We start from the raw sequence: 26,451 nt of genomic DNA, 5'->3' as shown, positions 1-26,451 counted from the left end.
CCGTGTACATGCTACACATCAGTCCACTTTACGATTTAGGTCATGCTTCTGTATGCCTATTCACAGTGACACAATTGCACATTCATTGTAAACATGCCTATGAACAATGGACATTTCAGAGGCTTCCTGCGTCCTGACAGCAAAGATGAAATCATAATGGTCAGTATGATGTAAGAGACCGACGTCCACAGAGCAGCTGATAAACCTTTTTGATTTTATTGGGGAAATCCCAACAGATGTGATTATGTCTGAATATTACGCCAACAAAAGAGTTCGCACTTCTGCACTAATATAAAATTCATTAAATCTATTATTGTAGGTGTTGAAATTGAAGATTTATGTCACGGCCTCTCTAAGACTCTACACTCTGGTTGTATTGTCATCCTGTTATATTTGAACATATCCTGTTATGTTTATATTCTACTAAGCAACTGCTGTTTAAATAAATAACCAAAGCCTTTTGGACCACCTAAGGGATAATTTCATCCTCATCCCATTCAGTCATAATTGGTTAATTGCACTACAGGCACAAGCAGATTCTCAGAGGAATGCATGTGGGAAAGTCAGAGCAGATACAATCTTACTCGCATGTAAAATTCAGGTGGATGGGAAAACATTCAATCACATGTAATTCAAGACTTCAAAATTATTGCTTAATTCCATAAATTACCATAAATCTTACTCAGGTTTACAAACCCTACGTTAGAACTCTACCTCAGTGGAACAAAAATGTTGGGATATATATTTTACATCCCTCTCCAACACGGGGCTCATGTTGGGGTGATAATTGGAGTAAACGGGATAATAATTGATAAGAAAGACTCTATTATAATTCAGAGCTGTTGACAGTCAAGAGGAAAGTGAGACCTATTAGTTTGGAAGTGGTACAGATTTCGAGAAATGATGATAGATGGTATATTATTATGCCCATGAGGTTGTTATGACTCATCCCAGTAAAGTGCGCAGGGTTGTAGATGTCCTGAAGCATTTCTAAGAACACGGTTGACAACATTTCAGTTTCAGCAGGGCCATCAGAGCAGCCTCACAAAGTCATAACACAACTTATGAGCTCAAGAATAATCGATTTGGATTCGGTGACGAGATCAGAGGGATTTAAAATGTTTCTTTAGCAGCGTCTGTATTTTTTTTTTTTAGTTCGTGAAATTGACAGCAAAGAGCAGCTGCGATTAGAGAATAGCTGTGTAACAATGTCCTTTAAGAGCCTGCATCATCATTAATCTGGATTTATAATGCGTCTTTGATTTATTTAATGACAAAAACACAAGCCATTTTTACACTTCCATGAAGTTCTTTCTAAGGTAAACAGTTTCTCTGTCCATGTACCATTCTACCAAGAAAAGCTTCTGTGTGCGTTTATGCAGAACATGCTAAATGTTACATAAAAGCAGAAACGTACTCAAGGTCGTACTGAAGCGTGAGATATTGGCAGCATTGGGAAGTGGCTGTAGACAAAAGGCTGGAGGCCAAGTGCTCCCTGTGGTGCTATTGCTTTAATAAAATGAAAAAAAAATTGCATTTTGTGTTTGTACTGTTCTGGGTGTGCTGAAGTTTTCAAGGCAAGAGATGTGATTTACCAGAGAGGCATATTTTTTTAATATTTATTTTTTATTATCTTAACAACCTGACATATAATAGTTTATTTTAGGCAGCTTTTCTCCCAAGTTATCCTTGGAGCTCCGTGTGATTTATAGAATAAAATTTGACAACCGAAGAACATTAATCTGCCTAAAAAAAGCAGTGAAGCAGGCAAAAGATGTTAAAAAGCACGCCGCTCAATAGCATAAGCTTTTCTTGGACTCAAACCTGAAGCTCTGAACGCCCATTAGAAACGTTCTTCAGATGGCAATAGAGTTATCAAATGCATTCAGTTTAGCACTAACATCTTTGCAAGGTTTCTTTCCCAGTTGCATGTAGAGTTTTTCTGCCCTGCTGATAATTTTAGTTTGATTAAAACTCCTGAACAACAAGCAGCCAATAAACAGCAGCTGGATATGTGTACTTTATTCATATCTCATATATGTTTGTTTACATTTTTTACAAAAATACAGAATACAGTAGAGGATTCACCCAGAATAACAACTGGGCAATAATTACATTTGCTTTTTGGCACCCAGACTTATTTCCTGCCTAGAGCCACTTGATTCACCCAGTGAAGTGGGATGGACTGGATCACTCGAGCCTGAGAGCACTGCTCAGGATGCAACTCTGCAGAGTCTCAGATCACACAACAACCCACACAGGAACAGTGTTTAAGGGCAGCTCTCTCAGCTCGTGCATGGAACTGCCTGGTTTCTGGCATCCACGCATCAGACGTACACAGACTGTTTGTGGCTCTCATATAGACAGGAAAATGGGAGACCATTATTATATATTTTGTTCACAGCTTAGACCTGTTGCAGATATTCATAGACTATGTTTAAAAGGTAACCTTTGACCTGTTTGTGGCTAGACTAGCCTGCGTCTCTGTCAGAATACTGGGCACTGCATATAACAGTCTTCACGTAGAGAAACGAAACCTAAGGATGATCGAAGAGAAAGTTTCAGGTCTAAACTGACATAGATACTGAAGTATGTTCCAATATTGTTCAAAAATGCATTTTTGAATAGAAATAATTGGCTAAAAGCTTTAGAATAACAGTACTTTCCTTCCTGCTAAAAAATACTGCTGCTTTACTAAATGACTATACGAACACCAATGTGGTATACTTTTTTAAAAAACAGACTCGGCTCTAAATCGCCATAGCGTATATGGCACAGACAATACATCACTGTTAGCAGAGTGGTCCTCAAAGATGCATTTTTGAATGAATGAAATTATGTTTTCAGTTCAACACAACAGACAACACGTTACCACACCAAAGAGTTCCAGCTATTGATGCTGAAAGGTACTGTTGTTCTGAACTATAGGAACACCAATGTGGTATACTTTTTCAAACACAGATTCAATTTTGCACAACATACTCTTGTCTCCTAGAAGAAAAAGTCCCAGCATATAGTCCCAAATACATGAAACAAGCAGTTACCAGTTGAACAGTTTTCTAGAGGTTACAAAGACTAAAATGTATTGTTTTGCACAGAAATGTCACAACCATCGAAGCTTGTTCTGCTAATAGAGTTTTCACATACTGAAGCACTGCTTTTCCAGATAATTGTCTTCCAAATCTCCACTGGGAACAGGTCAAGCTGACTAGATTGTCATGGTTTTTGAGTTTATTTTAAAAATAAAGAGAGAGGGGGGGGGCAGTCTGTTAGGTTTTTGTGGTGAGAGTATCTGAATCTGCCTGGTAATGATCTCTCCACTTTCTGCTACCACACAGAAACATAAACAGGCGTCGGGTATTTAAACACACAGAGTCAATCACACTAATTAAACAAGGCACAAACCAAAGAATGGACATGGTACAATGTAAGACCACAAACATGATGAACATACTCGAAGTAGATACAGAATTCATTGTCAGATAGCAGGGAGGCCTGACGGGACTGATGTGTGCCCTGTTCACATTCCTAACTCTTTACTGATTGTCTTCAATAACCTCAATAATCGTCTTAATATCTGTAGCACATTACTGACTTGGATCACAGAGTTTGGGCAAGGTATCATGGGAGTCAACCCCTCACGTGTTACCTTCCTCTTCACAGCTCTGATAAGGTCCGTTATCAGATCTGAGACTGCATAAAGCAGAGGAGGCAGGATTGATTTAATGATGGGCCTGAGCCGGATACGTGTGGATTTAACAACATCGGTCTCGAGTGTTTGACTGTAGGTAAAAGATTTCCTGCTCTTCACTTGGTCTAAATCTCGCCAGGCTTCTTTAAAAACAAAAAGTGTCTTTTTTAAAGTTTCACCAACGTGCTACAGCTCAGGACGTGAAGCCGATGACAGTGCACTTCCTTGGGCAGGGTGTTGAGGCGCAAATTTAAGGCAAACTTGATATTTAGGAATGTGGTGAGCTCTGTGGACTGTGATAAATGCACTAACGAGCTTTGTCAGATTGTCGCTAGTTGGTTCAATTGTGCAAATTCAACACTGATACCGGACAAAGGCAGGTCAGTCACATTAGACCAGGCCTGGTGAGTGAACAGTCTGTGCTGATGTGTTTGATTTATGAGTACACTTTATTTGAACAGTATTCATCACTTGATTTAAAATGGTGCGTTATATAACTTTAATATCTTCTATGTCGTTTTCATTTCACAAATCATGTCTCTTCCTTTTATAAATCTTTTCCTAATTAAATCCAGTTAATTAAAAAAATAAAGGCATTGTTTAGCTAAGACGGGAGGCCCATCACTGTTTTTACCTGTGTCTGACACCTACTATATGTTTCATTCACCTTTGCTTTAAAATAAAGATCCTGGATCCACAGACGTTGTCCCTGATACTCGTTAGCAGAATGTCGGTGTTCGTTTAAGTGGTCTAAATGTAAGTGAGTCAAAGCAGCATATTTTGTATTTATGTTTCTTGTTTCATGAAATCCATTCACACAACCAAAGTCACCCAATCAGAGATACCAACAACATCAACAACATCAACACAAGAAAATGTTACTTGTTCAGCAATGTGTTTTTTTTTTGGGTTAACAACGTGTTAGTCTACAGATCGTTCTTAAATGTGACCCATTAGTAAAGGTGCTCTTAAATGATCGCTTAAAACATTTCAGTTGTATGAACAGCGGCAGCTCAGTGCTACCACCAATAAATAAATACATCACACACCCCAGACGGGTACATGGCTAAACCAAACAATGTGACGACGCTCTGGAACTACAAGGTTTAACATTATATTCTTTGAGAAATCCCAGGAAAGTGTAGAGCAGTTAAGGATGTGGTTAACATGAGGGTCATTGGAGGTAGTAAATTGATTTGTCAGTTCATACCAGTGTCAGTCACTCGCTGTGTTCCTGTTTGAAGATGAATTGGCCCAAAAATAAAATAAAATAAAATAAAATAATCAGGCAGACTGCAGCAACGTGCTGTTAGGGAGGTACAGTTTTCCCCAAAAGGTTCACGATTCATGACGCAGGAGCCAGAGAATCCAGTGGGTTTTCGTAGGGGTGGGGGGGGGTTTGGGAAATCTCACAGCATTGGGTTAATGCAGTCTCACAATAAAAGACAAGCTTATCCATATGGTAGCAGGTGTGGTTAAACCAGAAAAAAATATCTGCCACTGGAGAGCAGTCAAAAACAGGCCGTTCACCTCTGACATTAAACTATGGGATTGAGCTTCATGTTTGTTTATTTATCACCTCTGGATGCCAACAGAAGGAAAGAGAAGAGCCCTGTGAGAGACAAGGGTGGGAAGAGGTTTTAAAGCTCAGTGTCAGTTGTTTTGCTTTTTACTTTCATTTGATGTAATCTGAAAAATCTTACCAATTAAGCCGAGGAACATCACGGGGTAGAAGTTTACACCATTTCAATGACGTTCAACTTGTTTCTGTAATTGGAAAGATTAAAAAAATATTAGACATCATCCTGCAAAATAAACACAATTTAAGAAGCTCAACTATAAAAAAAACTGTTAATGCAGTTTAAGACTCCATCATGTGCTTTAATGTCCATCACAGCCTGGACTGACTGACCGATGTGTGCACGCTCAACATGTTTGTTATCACGGTTTAACCTCTCAGGGTCAGAAGCTGCCAGGAGACCATCCCCTTCTAGATGCTCCCATGTTTTAGTTGTGAATTAGCTCCATGAAGCCAAACTTCTGTTTAGTTTCTGGAGACAAAATGAACCAAGAGTTCAGTTGTATTTACGTCTACAGAAACTCGCTTATTATTATTTGGGTAGCCAAAGTCATAGCAATGCATATGATGACTCAGAGCTGTAATAACCGATTAGGGGCAAACAGGCGACCATGAGAAAACAGGTAACAGCAGAGCCTCAGTATTGTACATCTGTGAAGTTAAGGGACCGACACGAGACGGAAAACAAACAGGATGATCAGGGCCAAAGAAGTTAAGGCCACGATATCATAATCTCTTCTATGAGACACGTTCAGAAAGTGGTAGAAAAGACAATTCCCATGATGCAAAGACACAACATAGTGTCTTTCTGCCTACTAAATGCCCACTTCTTTCAAAACCGATGACAAAGGCTTTCCATTAAACATATAACTAAGCTAAAATGTAATTAAACAGCTTACTTTTCTGATATTTCAGCATCTAGTGGAGGTGCAGTCCCTTCTGTTCCTGTGAAGGGCCCATCTTCACCAGGAGTCTGTGGATTGCCCTCATTCCTCCGTGATTTGACCTATTTCATGGTAGGAAATCATATTTAGTACAGACACTTCAGCTTGAATGGCTGTTGCCAGCTGCCATAAATCCCCTGGACAAAAGCACTATAGTTCGACAATAAAACAGGCGACAAACGCCTCTGGAGGTTAATCTACTTAGCGGCGTGGGTCAAAAGTCTGCTTACCTTCCACACAAACAATAAGATGAGGGCTATAAGTGGAATGAACAGTAAGGAGAGAAGGCTTCGTTCCACCACTTCAGGCAGGAATAAAGGTCCTTTACTTGGGTCTAAAAACAAAAAACAACACGACTTAAGACTTAATCTAATTCTTGTGCTACTTCCATGGTTCATCTAACTTTTAATATCTATGTTTCAATAAGTATTTCTAGTATAAGTGCAATGAAATGTTGGCCAGTTGGCCATTACAGGACATCAAGACATCAGACTAGTTCCTTTCAGACATATGTTTGAGACACAGTCTGTTATGAATAATAATAATAATTTCTGTCTGAGAAAAAAAAAAAGTTAAAAACCTTTAAAAGATTAACTGCTGGACACCAGATGTCTTAAAACTTTTCAGCAGGAAGGTGAAAAGTGCCTCTGCTCAAACATCAACAAGAGAAGCAAAAAATAAGCTAAACACACTTTTGAGTGCACAGGGACTATAAAGTTATTAAAAACACCAGAGACCCCCTCAAAAAAAAAAAAACAACTACTATTACTACTATTTTCTATTTTACAGCTTCCTTAACTGCTGCATGAAGGAAACTCACTTCAGAGTTACTGCTGTGGTTATAGCACGGTGGGACTGATGGTTTATCACAGCTCTTTAAACTCTCACGCTGTGTGTGTGTGTGTGTGTGTGTGTGTTAATCCTGTGTGTGCATCTCTGTACAAAACTACCTGTGCAAGTGTGTCTAAACAAGGTGGGTGCAGAAGTCTTTTTGCAGCAGACATAAGATGTGATAAGGGATCAGTTCTGGGGAAATAGGCCGACTCGCTGCAGAATGTGGAGAAATGGTGTAGCTGGCAAAAGTTGCCACTTTGACACACCAGCTGGACTGGTTTTGCAACCCAATCACAGACATGTCACTTGTTTTCTCAGAAATCCTGAGAACTGCAAACCTACGTGGATTGTAGTCTGTTGGACGGTCTGAGCGATCACTGCAGGGTGTGGATAAGCCTGGAGGAACAAATGGCACAACACACACACACACACACACACACAAAAAAAAAAAAAATGGGTTGGTGAGTTCAGGGTTACGAGAAGAGACAAGCAAAAATCAGAGAAGAGATGAAAAACGGGCAAAAGGGTGGAGTGTTACGACATGATGATGAAAACATTTCATTGTCAGGTGCTAAAAAGTCACCTCAACGGCGCCTTTTTTACCTTCCCACACACACACACACACACACACACACACACACACACACACATAAAAGATGTGATCCACTCAGGTAAAGAAAAGCCAAGCGCTTGGGAAGATTGGAAGATTGCTCTGTAATCAACACGTATACAATCGAGTTTCGGCCCTTTTCTTCCTTTTCACATGTGCTACCTGGGGACATCTTCCCTCAGTCCTGTGACTCAGCTGTGTCTCAATGGGCCGTCTAAGCACTGAGACCGTTTTATCTCACAAAGTTCTTGTGAACAAATAATGGTTCCTGGATTAAAAGCTTCTCGAAACAGCCACTTGAGATTTGTCCTAAATAGAGCCTGTTTTCAATAGTCCAAAAAAAAAAAAAAAGGGGTGGTGGTGGTTTTACGAATAGACGTGAGCTTGTGACTGGAATGCTGCTGGTTTGAATCTGTGGGTCAGCTCAGAAAATTTACGTGGGAACAACAAACTCTTGAAACGCCTAAAGAGTTAGTTAACCTAAACCATGAAGGCACACATTTTCTCACTTATCACTGGAGGCAACGGGCCATGAAGACAGTTCGCCAAGATGTTGAGACATCCACATCTGGAATTTCACATCTGTCACCCAAACATGACAGTAGCGTAGGGGAATTTGATTGTAGTGCTCAGTTCACAGAAAATGATTTTAGGACAAATGTGTCACCAGAAACAATGTTGTAGATAATCCACAGGCCTCGATGCAAATGTGTTTTATTTGTTCCACTGTTCCCTGGAGAACAAACCTGACTGAAGATTTTTCTGTGACACTTTCAGAGCTTCTTCTTCTCAGGATTATCTTTGAGCCACTCATGTGATGTTATCTTTCTCCTGCTAGAATCATGGACCAGTTTTATATTCCAACCTGAACTGAACAGAGAAACTGAGACTCATTCATTTATCACTAAACCCCTGGTTCTCTATGAGTAACCCACTTTTCTAGCTTACGTATCTTTAGGAGTTAGTTAGTAGTTAGTCATGAGCACATAATATTTTATGGGGCGGTAATGAGCAGGGAGATTATTATTTATGGGAGTTTGATCACAAAACGAGGCTCCATCCTACTTATTGACACCCTGCAGATGAACTGCCAAATAAAATATGTGTTGAGTCCTGACCCTTCCCCATGTCACATGAAGTGTGAAGTCCAATCTCAAAAACATCAGTTTGATCCAGGAAAGAATAGAGTGTCTTACATCTTTAGCTTACATCTTAGCATCCTCTGACTTGAGGCATTACACACCCGATGGGATGTGTGTGTGTGTGTGTGTGTGTGTGTGTAATGATTTATAACTAATTTCAAATTGCTGTGTTGGGGTCGATGGATGACATGTGACACTGAGCTTTTGTCCACAAGAAGCAAATGTATCAGGTCTGTTTTATTTGTATTTCATCTGTATTATGCACTTTGGTGTTTCTGAAGCCATTAGATTGTCTCAGCAGGGAAGGTCATATACATTAATATACATTACAGCCCTTTGCTCCAAGAAAACAAACTTCCATCCAGTAAAACCAGTCAAGAGCAAATATACAGAGGAAGTGCCAGGTTTTCTAATAATGTAGAAAAACCTGATTAAAGTGCTGTAATATGTACATGAAAGTTCATATTTCATATTTGAGCCACTTCCTTTTTTTTTGTTGTTTTTGGAAATGAATATGTTGTGATACCAAACATTATGATTCATAATCATTAATTTTATTTCCAAATGTATATTTATGTATAGTTCTTCCTGCCAACAAACAGGCCACGTAGACGACAGACGTTAAACAGTTACCGTTTTCTGTTGTGTTCAGTTGTCCATCTACTGTGTACGGCTGGGTGGGACAAGGAGGAGGATCACAGTCATCTGAGTCTTCTCTATTTTGTGCAGCTATAAGGAAGTCTTTGACAAAGTCAAAGTATCGTGCTGTCGGCCACCTCTCTTCCCTGTAGTGGCACTCAAAATCATACATGACCGGCTCCTGCGAAGACAAACGTGGGTCAAAGAAATGCTTGTGCTTGAGCAGTTCATTTCAAGGTCACATTTGGAAGGAATAAAATGCCTTTAAAGCTGAAATTCATGACCAAAGGCAATTTCACTGCCTTCGCACAGACAATGTGCACATGAACAAGGAAAATCTGCAGGTAGCTGCTAAGATCACTGAACGTCATTGTGCAATTACCGTACTAGTCATGTGTGGATTGAAGTACAAGGCTTTAGATAATGTTAATTTGTCAGTCATGCTTCCTTCTTAGCCTGCTAAAGCCATATTTTGTGTATCTGCCTTGGAGGGAATCTGCTTACACAATTAGTGTAAGCTGTATCTGTCACATGGCATCAATATGCCAGTAACGTCAGCCCACCCAGGCTGTAACATTAGCCTGCATGAAGGACGCCGCTATTATTGTGTTTGAACATAATTGAAACGACCTCATTCTGTGTGGATTTTAGCTTTGAATGCTTAAATCGAGGCCACTCCAAACATGCATTTAAGAAGCTCAATGGACATTATTTGAGATTTTCAAAAGCCTTTTTCATGATGAAGGCCAAATAAACACACAGTCCACATTTTTACCCAGCACACTAAGAACTTACCACTGACCCCATGCTGAGCCGCAGTTCTTGGAGCATTTGGATGAATATGCTAATATCTTTTCTGTTGGATGAAATGTTTCCAAACTTATGCGCTAAATCTTTTAAACTCTCCTCCAAATAGAAGACATTTAATTTTACCCAACACATCCCACCCTAGAAGAGACAGAGCAGACATATGGCAAAAAAAAAAATCAGTAACAGCAAACACTGTATGATAATAATAAAAACATGACCCGTTATTCTACTCTCAGTACATATCCAAAGTTTAATAACCCGCCCAGTCATACGTGACTTTGACGGTTAGCACTGTGATGACACAATATTTATACTACACTGAAAAATCAGACCAACATTTGGTGTGAAGGTGCAAGTAAGACAAAGGTCACCACAGTCAAGTAGTTTCTTCCTTTTTGGTGTGAACACATGCAGCGTTAGTGACAGCATGAGTGACAGCAGGAGATACGCTTATTTGAAAATGAAAGATTTCTCCTTTTGGAGAAAGACTAAAGCAACGTTTCACATTTAGACAAGCCAGAAAAGGGACGGACAAAAGCCGCCGCTAGTCCCCGTCTTTATTATTTTCTATGAATTCCTGTGGCCGGATATCTTACCTCTTCCTCTGGAATGTAATGTACAGGAATTTTATAATCTTTAGGAATATTTTGTCTCTGTGGAAGGAAAGAATAAAACAAAAAACAAAAAAAATACATTACATTCAAATCAAGTTAATAGCGTAGCATGTAGCATTTATTTCATCAGTCAAATGCATAGTCAAGTTTTTTACTCTCTTTCTGAATCTCATATATTTTTTTTGTCCTAACATTATATAATATTTCGCCATAAATTTGGTAATAAATAAAGTGAACTTGAAAAGAATATGAAATTTAAAACTGTACATCCTTCCAGATCCTTTAGTAGAATGAAATTACAGTGTCGTCCTTACCAAAACAGAGAGTCTGGAGATGTCATCTGTCACTGGGTTCACGTCAAATTTACTTGAATATACCCCAAGCGCGATGAACAGCAGTAAATGGACACAGGCGTGTATCCTAATCTGCAGGTGAAAAAAAAAACAACACAAAACATTTGAACTATCAGTCCCATATTCTTCATATAAGCCATCAAACTTCATCACAACACAGATTCCTGACTCTGAGTTCCTCTGCAAACAACAATAAACAGGAAATCACAGAAAGAATAGAAGATTGTGCAGGTAATTAGTCTCAAAAGACCCGAGGCCTTGAGCTCACAGCTGTAAACCCAAACCACCGTCATTTGTGTTGGACAAATAAACAAGGGGACTGTGTGATTTACAGTGGTTTTGCAGAAGCTTAGACATGTAGATGGGAATAGCTCAGTGTTATACAGTGTGTTTCACAGCAGTGGTGCAAAGACCAGGTGAGTGATTCATGAATATTGTACTAAATATGTCCTGTGAGGTTTAATTCTGTGCAAATGTTTGATCGAACCAAACAGAACCAATTACAGTGTCCAAGAAAGAGCCTGAAAACCTGATCATCAAATGCACCTTCATCATGTTATAGTTTGTGCCTGTTACCCACAGAGGGATTTTACCAACTGAACATTCCTCATGCTACTGAATATGAGTGTGTTTTTTATTTATTTTTTTTGTTTGTTTGTGTTTATGCCACAGAAAAAGAAATGCCACTGCTCCAAGAGAGAAACCTTAGACTCCTGTGCCGCTGACGTGGACCGGTGCACGTTTTGAATGTAGCAGCACTGAGACAATATGCCTTTTCACAGCCGTCTCACAATAGATAAAGCAAAGAGTTACTGATAACATTAGCAACGGCTTCATTCCATTTAGCATCTCAGAAAGTCATGACAATGTGACCGAGCCTGCACCAAGACTCTGAAACTACGGCAGCTGAATACAATTTAGCATCATTACGTCTATTATTTAGGCCTGTGTTTTTCCTGCTGTGACATGTTGAAATATCTTCCCAGAAAAACACCTTTTAGAGTCCAATCAGACACTAACGAACACTTACTTCTGCACTCAGATCTAGTTTTTGTTAGGACTTTTGGGTTGCTGCCATTTTCAAACATTTAACGATTCCTTATAATTCTGGTTCATTTAATTTGGGTTCCTTTCCGTGTGAAAGCATATGAACTCTAGCCAAGCAACTGAAAAATGTTCAGCACAATAAATATAGGAACGAAAGCCAGACTGAAATGAATATGATCTGGTTGCAAAGATCTGCACGTGCACGTCTAGTAATCTGATGCATTTTGTTTCTTTACTAGCTTGTAACAGCGTGAAAACACCCTGAACATGGAGTGATCTGTCAACAACTCATTGAGCTGATGGCACCAGTTTGAGACCTGAAGTTTATTTGTCATGTTGCTAGTTGCCAGGTCAAAAAGAACATTACTGTATTGAGAGAAACCGTCAGTACTGTGCCAGCGGGCAGTGCAATTGATGCAATTTATCTTTTTAGGCTGTTAACAGTTGTGATTATAACGCACCAACACACAGTAATACACTGATGAGAGACGCAGACGACGGCTGGAGAGATGCACAAGGTGACGAATGTTTTTAAAATGGCTCAGGGTGGAAGGAAATGCTCTCACTATGTTTATTAGACCGAACAATGCGTTTGAGTAAAGGGCACTGAATATAAATAGAACTTCTGTTTACAGGGGAAACACTAAGGGGCACGTTTGATACTTCTTTAAGGAACAGGGACCACTTGGACTTCTTTCCCATGGTTGCAGCGCAGGCATGTGATCGTTAGTTGCATTATTGGCTAATCATACATTAACAGTTGCAATTTTTTTGGCACCGCTACCTTCTTTCTGTGCCAATCTGACCATATTATCCACAATTTCTCTTAATGATGATGATTAGGACCATTTTGAGCCCAACCCAAAACAACTCAACGAGCAAGTGACTCTTCACTTTGGTGAATAAAGCGTTGTGTGATTTATTTGTTTCACAAAGACAGGGATCAAAAGAGCATAATAAACTGAACCATGCCTAATCTTCAGGCACTTGAACCAGTACAGCAGGATTTTGTGCTATAGTTTATGTAAGCAATGGTTTAAAAGGCCATGCACGCCTTTTCTTGGTCTCATTCAAAGTCGAACACACTCATACTGTCGCTGCGTTCTCTCTCCCTGCCAGTTTGGCGATTCACATCGGTCATTTTCAAATGTTCAAGGCTGGCTCCACCACCCACGTTCCTCCTGTTACTATATATTTGTTATACGGAGCCACAACAGGAAGAGAATGGAACAATGATCCATCAACAGCAGGAAATGGCTGAAGGAAAAGCAGCATGTAAAGAGCAGATGGGTGTAATTCAGTGTAGTCTCACTTCTGCTGCCGCTCACCAACACTAATCTTTCTTTAAGTTGCAGACTGGGACAGTGATGCAGTGTTTTAGATCAGCAACAGGCAAACGTGTGAACCGTCCTGTAATTCATCAGTTATGGCTCAACCTCTGCGTGTCATCGACAGCATTTCTAGTTTGGTAATGAGATTAAAGATGCCACAGATTAAACTAAATACAATCAGGAATTTTACAAGTTGCCATGTCACAGGTTGTTTAGCAAAGAAAGAGCTTTTTAAAAGACAGGAAGTGATGCACGTATCAACAATAAGATCTTTGTCTTCTCCTAAACAAAAAAGTGGGGTAATTTGAGCTGGACCGTCCAAACATGGTGAAAGACCAAAAGTCACAAACGCTCTCAGTTGATATCAGAAACTTCCTGATCCTGATAGTTCCAGGTTTATATATTAAACCGTTTTTACATTCAGTGCTTTAACCTTCTGGTCTGAGTTGATATATGGCGACCCAGATGCCACTTCACTGCTTCAGCAGGAACTAACTGTGCTGTATCAAAATCAATTACATGGAGACCTGTGTCACAATGCATGGATGAATAAAATGCATGTGGTTTCCCCATATGACCTGGACATACATCTACTACTAGCACTAAATATTTTGTCTCAGTTCGTCAGATAAACCATCTTTTTAAAACTCACTTCAAGTTGCAACAAAGCACCAGGGCTGGTGGTTTACATCTGTTTCATAACCTCACTGACACCTTTACTGTATCTGGTGAAAGGTAAATTCACTCAACACGTTTATTGATTCTACCCTGTTTTGTCTGAAAGTTTGTTTAAAGAATGATTCAGGTTTTGAAGTAGGTGGTGGCAGCTAATGCCTTAATCTCAGAACAAGAAACTATGCAAACATTAATGGAAGGATTAAGGAAGAAGCAAGAAAAAACCTGCACATCTCTGGAGCATTTCCACGATATACTGTACTGTGCAAGTCGTTTCATACCTACACTGACATTTTCATTGTATCTGGTTTCACTGACACTTCACTGCTTTAGGTGTGAGTTTGCTTAAAGGACGGAGGCAGTGACAGCTAATGCCTTGATGACAAAAACATCAGGCTGCATATGAAATTAGATGCTTCACTGGCAGGCTGGAAAACCATAACAAATGGAATCACTGGGGAAAAAAAATTTAATGAAAAGTATAAGTTGTTCCAGCCACATACAAACATTTCCCGAAGATCCACATCTCTAATGTCTCTCTCCTGTAAAAGGTTCAAACATTCTGAATATCTGAACCTGTTCATGCTGGACGAAGAGCAGAAAACGTAGTTGCTATTAATCGTTAAACCTGGATCCTGTTCTTTTAAACCTGACAGTGAGTCCTGGGGCTGTTTTCGTGAGAGCAAGGTGGGTCATGTGATTTCATACACAGCACCAGCATAGACTGTTTGTAGAGCAGCAAACAGAGCAGGATGTGAGTGATGGCAGCAATTTCACGTAGGCTTCCCCGGGTCTTAATGGGACGGACTCACAGAGCACAAAACGAGCCAAATGAAAGCTACTGACGTTAGCGTCATGACTTCTGCCTAAAAGCCACAGCTTCAACTCTCACCGGACAGAGTTGATGAAAGGCGCCGGGTGTTTTTACACTTCCAAACTATTTGTACAGCATTGAGGCAGGTTTGCACTCTCTCTAAGAGTTTCATGTGATACTACCTTTCTGCAGATGCTGAGAATGTGCAGGTATAATAATTTATAATCTTCTTTTATTGACAAAGTCAGAAAAATCTATTGTGTAATTGATGCTAAAACTGAATGTTTCCTTGTTCCAAGACTAATCAGTTCTGCAGGTTTTATAAAAAAAAAACAAAACAACCTTTTCATACATTTCTGAGATGTTGACATTTAAACTGAGGGATGGAAATAAAACCTCTTTGCATTAAATCCAAAGAGAGCAAGGATTTCACACAAAAGGCAAAACCATCTGCTGGTTTTGGGGCCTCTTCATAAAACTTTGGGGTTATCACAATATTGATCTGTCTACAGTGTTTGATTATTTAAAGCCTCCTCCTAACATGTACAACACTATGTTCTCTTGATCTCATACCTGCAGTTATCATCTGCAGCACTATTGATTGGATGTAATGTAGTTAAATCTGCGGTTACTCTTGATGCTACGTCTTATTTGCATTGAAAGCTGAAGTTTTGATCAATTCTAGAAGCAGCTTGATTGTATGAAAAGACATTTAAATCTCGAGTTCAGGCAGGGCAGCACAAAGCAAACGTGATCAGACCAACGACTATTGTAACTTTAGAGAAAAACTAAACTTACTGGACAATGCAATGTTGTTTTATCACTGAAATAAAGACGAATCACAGTGAGCTGAATGTGCACAATGTGCCCACATCAATAATGTGTGCAAGAGTACAATGATATACTTTACTGTTATTATAGAAATCATAAAGGAAAAACTGTTAAGCAGTTGAGTTTTACTCCATATTCATCTATTCAGCAGTGATTTTCCTAAAATATTCATGAGCATTAGAAAAGGTTGGACCCCAGTCATAATGTTGACAATGATTTCAGATACTGAAGAGGAAACACTAACAATCGAAGCCCCAGTTCTTTCTACAGGCCTATGCATAGACAAGAAAACAGCCGAGGTCAGAGAGAAACATACCAGTCACAAAATCCTTCCATTTAAGAACAAATCATATTGTACTGTGTTCCACACAACCCATGGGTCGGTTCTTCACATACCGCACTCTTCAGGCTTTAAACAAGAGGCCAGCTAGCAGAGCTAATAGTGTGGTATGTTTTTTAAACTGATGGCAATTCCTCCAGTCTTATTGTCAGAGTAATATTTTTAACATTTACATCTCATAAATGTTGGTATTGTTAATATTCATGTAGGTTTAACAGAGTCATGGCTCTGTGTCGTGCATTTGCAGGTTTGCAGGAAAATGCTGCTGTTTGGTTTCACTGAAATAAGTTACAGCTACAGTGGTTAGAGAAACCGTCATTATTTATCTACCACAGCTCTTCCAGTATATAAAAGCAGACGATAAATTTAAGTGCTGGTTGTCACTCATTCAAAATGTAGTTGGTTAAACAGCCTTTACATAATTCATCATAAAACGGCATATGAGACACACACTTTGACTAAACTAACACTTAAGATGAAACAATGATTCCCAGCTCATCATGAGCCGTTCTGTTTGCACAAAGACACGGAGAGGAAAACATCTCGGTTAAACACTCATGCAAAAACAAATCTGGTTTTAACAAGTTCCAAAAATGCTGATGGAATCCCAGTTCACAGCCTGGGCCAAACATATCAATAAACAACAGGCTTCAGTGAGAACAGGGGAAATGACTTCAGCTCACACACTCAGTGACCAGTCTCCACATTGGTCAGGAGCAATGAAAATCATGTTGCTCTGACCGACATAAAGTGCATCAACCACCTTCAGTCCTTCAACAGTAGGATCAGCTGAACAGTCAGGTGCAATCCAAAGCCATCTTGTCTGCCACTGTCAGGTGGATTACCGCTCTTGAGGCCTGCAGGGCTGCTGTCTCTCATCATATTCATGCTGAGCATGATTATACCCACGTCTCATTTTCCACCACCACTTTGAACCTGAGGTATCATTAGCTGAACAGGCTCTCCAGACTACCAGCCTCGTGTCCCGCAACCACATAATCTCATAAAAGCAGAACACAGGACCTTGCATGACATTAGTCATCATGCAGATTGTTTTGTCAGATAGATGGATATTTTATCCCAATCTTTTCCCTGGGGCATTGTTTTGAACTTTCCCATGTGATATTAATTCCCATGTTTCATAATGAGGATTAAAACGGGGCAGATGATGAAGGCTGTGCAGAGAAAATGCTGCTGTGGCTGTCCAGATGTTCTAGACGTGATCCGGGCTAAGAAAACCACAAGTTTCAAATGAGTGCCTTGTTCAAATGGTGTTTTCTTTTCCTGATTTATGCTGATTTGGAAATATTTCCATCACATATATGTTTATCCCCTCAATAAGAATAATGATTACAGTATTTATTATGACGTTGTTTCATTATTTATATCTTTCAGTACTTTATAGACAGTGCCAACATTTGTATGCTGCGAGGCAGACTTTAAAAGGACGGCCCGGTCAGAGATCACCAGCAAGGACCTGAGTATAAAAGGCCTAATACACAGGAGGCAGTTTATGTCATGAAGCTGAGTATGATGTAACACAGCTGGAGACACAGTTCAAGCGACTAGAGCTCACTTACTTTCTCTGTAAATCAGATTAGCATCTAGAATTCAGTCTGCTGCTGCTGCTGCTTCTGCCTTTCAGCTGCTGGCGCAAACAAAATCAACTTCAAGGTAATAGCGAGGCGCCATTTACGCTGCTGCACAGAATCAACTGGTTGTGCAGAAGCTTAAGAGGCACTTGTCTGACAAGTCTGGGGTGTTTCTTGGCAATAATGACTGTTGCACACTTTAATAAGCCATTATTTCTGGATGAGCACGGTGAATAGTGTATATTAGAAAAACATAACACAGTAAAAGTGATCTTTTCAGGACCGTGCTGAACGTCAAATAGACCAGTCAAAGCCTGTTAAACTGTCAACATCACTTTGTCAACTTTAATGGGAATGCATGGGCTGACACTACAACAGCTGTGCTTTCACTGATAAGGTTTACAGTGACTATTAAACACCAGGCATAGCTGTGGGGCTAAAAACTGTGTTGATGGCTAATGGGCTAATGTAGGTTAGAGCAGAAAAAGTCTTTTTAATAATGACATTGATGAAAACAAACAGTGTCTAATGTGGATAGAAGAGATATGTGATGTGTGCACATCTGGTCAAACCAGATCCAGCAGTTTGGGCCAGCACATACTTGCAAACAGCAGGTGAGCAAAAAGTGAACAAAAATAAGGGAAAGGTTTCTTGATTGTCTTATTGACGAACAAATGCAAAGTAAAGATACTAATTTCAGAAGACATGTGACATGCAGCTTATGAAGAACATATAAAGACCTCACACAGAGACGTGGCCTCCACTGGTGTGACACAGTCTGAGCACTGAGGCCTGAGAGCCATTAAACTACTCGATGGCCTGGTCCTCATAACAAAGTGCGAGGTGCCGCACAGCTAATGAGAAATACAGCATGAAAACAGGGATTTTGCAGAGTTTCTGACTAAACTGGTGAGTGCAGACTTAATCAGTCTGCTGTCTGTGAGTCCTGACCCGAGACTCCCAGAGTTATGGCCTAATTTACATTTAATAAACGCTTGATTTGGGTTTTCATCAGAAAATCTGCAGTCTTTGTATGCAAAATCATTCTGCTACAGATTGGGATTCACATGTTAAACTTATGAGAGAACCCTGCCGTAATTTGTCCAGATAAGCTGCTGCCTCCTTAGAGGAACTATTGACTTGAACCACTGATGCTTTGATTGCAATCACGTCCCGCTGTTGTCCAGCAGGAAATCTGATCTCACGTCCAGAGAACATTTGAAAGCGGGAGGATGAAGACAAAATGCATTTGATCACTGTGTGCTCCCTGTTGTTGTCCTTGGAAAAGAACGGGACTATTTTATGAGCCGCTTCCAGTCCCTTTATGTACCCACATCACTTACTAAGTCAACAAATAACTGTGAGATCTAATGATGCTAATATGAACTAGGAACTTGGCTTGGACAAGAAAGTTGTGCATATTTATTTTTATTTAATTCCCTTAAGGATATCCTGATTTGTTGATGCCTTCACAAATTCTCACCAACACAAGTTCAGTTTCTCCCGTCTCTTATTCCAAATCATTAAATTACACTGAAGTGGGGGAAAAAAAAAAAAAAAATCTCTTCCTCTTTGAATTTCTGATCCTGTGACTCATCCTGGGAATGTATGACTGTGGTCAGTAATGACTGTCACTGAAGTTAATTCAAATCTAATCCATATATTATGCCACTATGTCTTTGATCGCACAAACAGCAAAAATGCTGCTGCTCATTTATTTTTGGTAATGAACGGAACCATGAGTGAGGCGGAGATTAGGTAAGGAGGAAAGGAACGTGCCAAAAAAAACAGTCTGCCTTCACACCGCAAGATCAAGTTTACGAGGTACCTTTTGGTTTCTGCTGCACGTTGAATTGTTTGGATCGCTGTCTTCGCTGAACCTCGACACCTTCTGGCACAGAAAAATTGTGTCTGCAGCAGAGAACTGAAAACTGTCAAGACGCCAGCACTAGCTCTGGATACATGTGTTTTTATTCTTTCATCACACGGGTTTTGCTTTAAATCATATCTTTTTAATTGCAGCTGCTTCGTGTCCTTAGAAATCGAACATGTTCCTCAAAGAAATGTATTGAAAACACGTGAATATTGTGCAGTAGAAGACCCCCTTAAAGGGTAAAATGCAGTCTTATTAAAAAAAAAACCCACACAGACGAGAAGAGAACGTTATTTTGTTGCTGCTATGGAAATACCATGTCAAAATCAGTCATGCCAAGACTGCACATCACAGCCCCGGAAAGCATGAGGAACTGTTTTAGTTGGCTGCACAACAGCAGCACGGCCAGGACAAAGACTCCTGCACACCTCAACGTTTTTGAACAGCAGTTACGTTTGTGTTCTCGTATCAGTCGTCTTTCAGTGTTTCTCAAACTGCAAGAAGAGCTGCTGATGTGAGTGGTTCGCACATGCCCAAAGTATCTTTTGGCATCTGCATTAGACTCAAGGTGAACTTTACATAACATCTGTATTTCACGCCCTGGGATGAAGATGTGTTGAGTGAGAAGGAAGATTCCTGCATCTTATCTAAATGCCCCCAGACGAGACTGCTCCGAGTCAGACGTACACTAGGATCACTCAGTGGGGGGGGGGGTATTCACTCAGGAGGACTCTGAGCTTATAACAATATGTAGAGGCCCCAGATGTGTCAGAGACCTTTAGCTTCTGTTAATGATGAGGGTTTAAAGCAACATGTCAATCACACAGACCAGAGGTGAACTAACTAGCACAAACACAGGAATGATGGAGTTTGCTAATCACATCGGATGGTTCATCTCAGAAGGGGGCAAAATAATCTGCCAGTCACGTTGTGATTTGCTTCAGAAGTCATCAGCTTCACCAGACAATGTGTGTCTACTTGCTCTGTGACAGCAGGCTTCTGCTTCAGAGAATGAAACCCATCCCACCCCCTACCCCAACACCCATGTTTATCCAGCACATCAAACACCACATAAACACAGAAAATCCTCTAAGTCAATAGAATTAAGACTCTAAGAGGATATTAGCTTTTGATTTGTCAAGTCTGAACTTTTTATGTAATATTATATCCAGACTTTCAATTCTGGGCCAGAATGACAGTATTTTCATTCTACTATCTCCCAACAGAGGGTTTTATTTGCATCTTTCTGATAATACTTAAGTAAAAACGTTATGCTGAGAAACCCTGTATCCCCAAAAGTCAACTCTTCAAGGACCAGTAAAAACAGACTTTATTGACTTTGTTTGACTGCCATCAATTTTATGAGTTTATGCAGTGAGTGTTTTACATGTTTCACAAGACTAGACTATGGAGAGCTGCTTCACTCTATGCATTTTCTTCGCTTTTGGCCAAAGCGCAAACCACAAATACACGTTCTTATTCTGTTTCAAGCCACTTGAGAATAATGGTGATAATATAATAACATTACATTAACCCCTGATGCAACTGCTCAAGTTGCCGCCAAGCTTCTAATGGCAGTGTCTCTGCACACTCACCGAGTCAATCAAACTCCGTTCAAGAGAAACACCTGCTTTTAATACAGGGCAAGAGGAAATAAGATGAAAGCCCCATACATGGATCAAGTAAGTGCAGTAAACTGGACCCGAGCTGGGACATCTGAAATTCCCTTCGTCAAATCTAACGTATAAAAGCTGTGGTGTAGCTGCTGTGTGTATTATGTTCTCCAGGTACAGTGAAGATGAAATGACTCAAATTATCAACTTAGAAATGATTTTTATTATTTATTAATCTGTTGATTATATAAATAAGCAGTCGGACTACCTGATGTCAGAGTCCTCAAGACAAGAGATATCACTTATGGTGACAGAAAACAGAGGAAACCAGAAAATGTTTCAGATTAGTAACAAACTAGAGGGCGATCGTATTGAAAAATGTATTGATGTTTAGACACGGATCATTCAGTGCCATAGGTTGAGCATGAACTGACTCAAAAATAATGTTAGAAATTTCACATAGTGCATTAAGAATAAAGGGAGCGATGTACGACAGCCCTGGGCTTCAAAGGAGAGAAAACGTTGCTGTGCTGATAATTGCATGTGACTGTTGCTTCTGGTTCACACTCCCTGCCAACCCACGGAACAGACCCATGAGCCTGGCTCCGGCTGTGTGAAGCATCCATGTGACAGTGATTTCCCCACTAATGGTCACAATCACATAACACCCACTCACTGTGCCTTTTGTAAAGAGACAAGCCGAAGCCCAGGTCTAATAAAGCGTTGGACTGATCCAAATGGTAATTTCAAGCTTGCACGTTTGGTGATCCTGCAGCATGAGCTCACTGAGAGTCACGGCATCTTTAAGGCAGGTTTAGGTGGAACGTGTGTGCAAATGGGCCCTTCTCTCTCTCGCTGCAGAACCAGAACATCAAATGGCCTAGAAGAAAATTCTAGTCAAACCGAGCGTTAGCTCATCTTTCAGAGAGCAGATCTCTAATGTTACCACAGCCATTATCTGGCCTCTATAAGTCCAAACTGCAGCCTCTTCCCCTAAACATAACCAAGTACTTTTTGTGTGTAAACTGTTCACAAACTGTACAATGATACATTGAGCTACTGTGCCAGAGGGGAGATGGAGTATGCTGCTCCTACTCCACATCTATAGTCCCGATAACAGACAGCCAAAAAGGATGTCTGCACTCGAAGACCATTAAATATTCAGATTCCGAGTTTCCAGACGGCATGAAAAGAAACTGCATGACCACACTAAACAACACGTGACTGTGGAGATCAGCCAGCACAGGTAGAGAACAGCAGGTTAGATGAGAAAACCCAGGTTTGCTTGAACGGGAAGTTTTAAAAGATGAGTTTTTGATGATTTCTAAAGTTTTTTTTTTCTTAATGCTGAGCTGAATCACAGAGAAACATCTTTGATGATGTCCAAGACATCTGTTTAAATAAATGTTGCAGCCATGAAACAACATCTTGGATGGAAACACTAATTCCAAGAGACGTCTTGGTGAATTCGAGCAATTAAGCTGACACACAGTAATGAGACAGTGATCAATCACAGCCAACACAAAGTGAATAATTTGTGCAAAGAAATTCAGCCAAGCTTTGGCTGTGATTAAACCGTGAGTCATCAGGTGTCTTTGATATACTGCGCTGACAAATGAGCATCCATCACAGATGTAAGCTGCTGATATATCTCTCGACAGTGAGAGAATGTAACTGACTGTATCCTGGGGAGCTTTTCTGGCTCCTCCATGGCTCTGGCTCCAATGGGGTGTCATAAATCAGCTGTGGGAGCTGAGGTTGTCAGATGTCAGAAAAGCCAAAATAAATCCAATAAGGATTAAATGTGTTTTTTTAAGTTAGAGGATTCATTTTACTTGAACTAATTAATGGATTCAGTGCAATAACACCGTCTTCACGTACACAACGTGGAAGCTGCGTTTGCTTTCCTCTTATTAGTGGAATCACATGATAAACTATCAAAACAAACCATTAACCTAAGACTTCTTAAGCAGTTTTAAGTCTTTATTATATGTAACATTTATCTAATCAAATCCTTAACTGATCCAGCTGTGATTATTGGACAGTGTAATTCTGATATATCGCCCCCACTTTGCTGCGACACACCCCTCATGTATGCTTTCCACAACATGTGACATAAATCTAGTGATGGAGAGCAGCCTGTTTCTTTTCATGCTTGCACTCCCAGCCTGCACTTGCACACTGGAAAACACGACGCAGGAGAAATAAATGACTGAGTTTAGTGGTTGGCCGGGGGGGGGTCTGATGCTGCATGTGGGTCCTCAGCAGGTCAGAGACCACAACAATAAAGCAGAAGCAAACTGAGACTACATTATGTGAACAGGCAGCCTGTGGATTTACGCCCTGTGTTGGAGACGGCCTCCTCCAGCTGAACTACGTGTGTGTGTGTGTGTGTGTGTGTGTGTGTGTGTGTGTGTGTTACCAGTACGCTCCTGCTCTACTTCACCTGCCTTGTGTCACACACACCTGGATGGAAATGTGGGCAAAAAGCTGAGCTGGTCAACAAGTAGCAAACTGTATCATCACCCAGCTCTGACTCTGGACAGCAAGAGGCGAGGGAAAGAAAAAATAAAACCTAAATTGTTATTCCTCTCACTTATCTGACTGCTTATCATGACTCACTGCTGCTGAATTAGCAGCAGGTTATGCTAAATTAGGTTCAGATGTCTGTTTCTCTGTTCCGTAGGAGCACAGGGGTGTTGGCGGGCGGGGACACCCACATGTCTCACTAAGACCTGTCTGACTTCTCTCTCCAACACTGTGCAGGCTTTAGAAAACTAGCGCTCTCTGCTGGTGCTAAATGTTCTGTGAAGGTGTGAAGGACTAGACCTGCTCTTCCTCTCTTTCCATAGAAAGAGTCTGCTGGACAATCATCTTCTTTAGAACCCATCTGCACCGTTTAGTTCTTATTAGAACCTATCACAAACACCGGGGACAGACAGTCAGCAGCACACACTGTGATACTATACGCTCCAAACACTATGGAAATATGAGAGGGATGAATATGGAGCAGTACGTCCTTGATTAAAATGAAACATTACTTCTATTTTAATGGCAAATTACAGTCAACATACAGTTACATGACAGTGTGAGGAACCATGAGCTGTGTCAAGGACAGTGAATAGAAGATTAGAGGTGTGTGTGTGTGTGTGTGTGTGTGTGTTAATGCAGGCAGACACACAGCAGAAGTTACTGTATGCCTGCTTTGAATGAGCATAAAGGAATGTCAGCTGGAAATATCATTAACAGCAGCAGGAACGCAGATATGGCCACCCTTCCTCCAGGAAACTTCAAATACTTTTACTCCCAGATGCGTGTACACACAACACCATCGAATATAATCAGCGTTAATGGGGCTCAGTTGTGGTTTTTCTGCCAAGCAAAGTGAGACAGATGATATTCAGGGTTCAGCCTGGGAGCTGGAGCGCAGGTTAAACCTGTATAGATTAAGGTTATACACCTTTTTATGCGCTCAATCCACATATTTAATTTATGTGCATCAGTTCTCACATTACAAACCTGAAGAAATGAAGAAGTGCACGGATTTTTCAAAATAAGGAAAACATACAGGCCTTTCCCTTAAATGCAGATGCCAAAGTTCCCTCTGTGTGCGGAAAGAAGCTTTCAGTAGTGAATGCCCATGTTTTGGGTCAGACAGAGATTGTGGCGTCGGGACTTGCAGACCCAGAGCCGTAACTGGCCTGCAGCTCCTGACAGTGGCCGCGCAAATTAGGTTGATGAATAACTCGAAGGTCTGGGCGAACAGCCGGTGAAAGGACAGGTAGATTAATCCTCCAGATAACAGATAATGATCAATTTCAGAACACAGGCGGGGGTTTCACATAATCTGGTTGACGCCGTGACCTCCCATTATACCGATTAACACCAGCCACTGACCTGGACACTTGGATGGACGATGACAGAAAGTGGCAGAATAAATAAATAAGTAAAAAGAATAATAGATCATTTAAGGAGTGATTTTTGGTATTAAATGATTATTGTGCAGGGTGAAAACATGTTGTCATGAGTGACAGTTCCAGGCTGGGATAAACTAATTGATCAGGGGAGCAGCCAAACAAGGAAGACGCGTAATGTGGGAAACGCTGCAGTGGAGCGTTTTGGAAAATTAAGGAGGAAAGTCGGATTAACACGTTGCCCCCAGTTAGAAGCGGCGCATTTGAGCCACGCAGAGGCTGCGCTAACGACCAGCTTGGATAACGCTGGTTGGTGTTAAAATGTGCAAACCACATGCAAAACCTGAGGCGCTTTTTAAAAAAATAATGTGACAAATCCAACAGGATTTGTGGTTAACTTTAAATACTGGAGAGTAACAGGATCGAGCCCGCTGCCCTGCGTCATGCCCCCCCCCCCAAAAAAACCAAACCAAACCAAACAAACAATCACTTACTTTTGAATTCTTCATATGGAACGACAGGAGTAAATCCACTGGGTGCGAAAGCCTATTTTATTTTACTTCTACGGGGACGAAAGGGGCTGTCATCATCCTGTGTGCACATATCCAACGTGTAGGTCAGTAGTATCCAAGCAGCGGAGAAAAAAAGCCCCAAAAAGAATTAAAAGAAGGACAAAAATGTGTACTTTCAACCTTTGCAACCTGCAGGCTAGTGGCGTGTGACATCTAGCCAGTCTATCTACAACATAGATCCATATACTGAGGGCTCGCAGCGGCGGACAGCGCGCAGAGGGAGGGCGTTAAGCCTTTATAATGATGCGTAAAAAGCAGTCAAAGAGCCGCCCTCTGACGAGTGGCGGTACTAAGAGTTACCGCTGCCAGTGTAAACAGATCAGACGTGAAAACAGGTTCACAGCGTCTCTGAGCTGGTTGCTCAATAGTGATTTTACTGCCTACTGTAGTGGATGTACTAGGCATTAACTCATGAACACCCAGAGTCTGCTCCTTTCTCATGATAAACGTTTAAAGTCGATACACAGAATGAACCAAGTATTGAAATGAATGAAAACATGGTCAGACACTTTGCCAGTTACTTTTCCTGACTATTCATTCATACACAGGAGCAAACATGCATTAGCATCATTAAAGTGATTTCATCTTCAAAATGACGATAAATTGTTATATTAAGGTTTTGTACATTTACAA

The 26,451-nt window shown here is 40.6% G+C and overlaps 1 protein-coding gene across 2 annotated transcripts; it reads right to left on the bottom strand.

Annotated features, from left to right (window-relative positions):
- Window positions 1-2,007: 2,007 nt before the first annotated feature.
- On the bottom strand, window positions 2,008-26,035 carry kitlga (kit ligand a). Of its 2 annotated transcripts, XM_026311852.1 has the most exons (10): window positions 25,741-26,035; window positions 11,178-11,288; window positions 10,846-10,902; window positions 10,235-10,387; window positions 9,434-9,620; window positions 7,391-7,444; window positions 6,445-6,548; window positions 6,170-6,276; window positions 5,395-5,458; window positions 2,008-5,303 (listed from the first exon to the last, which is right to left on the bottom strand). In XM_026311852.1, the coding sequence occupies exons 1-9, from the start codon at window positions 25,753-25,755 to the stop codon at window positions 5,428-5,430; spliced, it is 819 nt and encodes a 272-aa protein (XP_026167637.1). In that variant the 5' UTR covers window positions 25,756-26,035; the 3' UTR covers window positions 2,008-5,303; window positions 5,395-5,427. The 2 variants fall into 2 exon arrangements, with proteins under 2 accessions (XP_026167637.1, XP_026167638.1); XM_026311853.1 differs by lacking the exon at window positions 7,391-7,444.
- Window positions 26,036-26,451: the final 416 nt, after the last annotated feature.

Source organism: Mastacembelus armatus, chromosome 6, assembly GCF_900324485.2.
Source record: "Mastacembelus armatus chromosome 6, fMasArm1.2, whole genome shotgun sequence".
Lineage (NCBI taxonomy): Eukaryota > Metazoa > Chordata > Actinopteri > Synbranchiformes > Mastacembelidae > Mastacembelus > Mastacembelus armatus.
Note: the sequence above shows the minus strand (reverse complement) of the source record. Positions and strands in the feature narration are given on the sequence as shown.

Excerpts from the sequence above, each read along its gene's own strand:
- kitlga (XM_026311852.1), bottom strand. Across the intron at positions 10,388-10,845 it reads ATTACATTCCAGAGGAAGAG|GGTGGGATGTGTTGGGTAAA; the intron begins GTAAGATATCCG and ends TGTCTCTTCTAG. Across the intron at positions 5,459-6,169 it reads GATGCTGAAATATCAGAAAA|AAACAAGTTGAACGTCATTG; the intron begins GTAAGCTGTTTA and ends TTCCAATTACAG.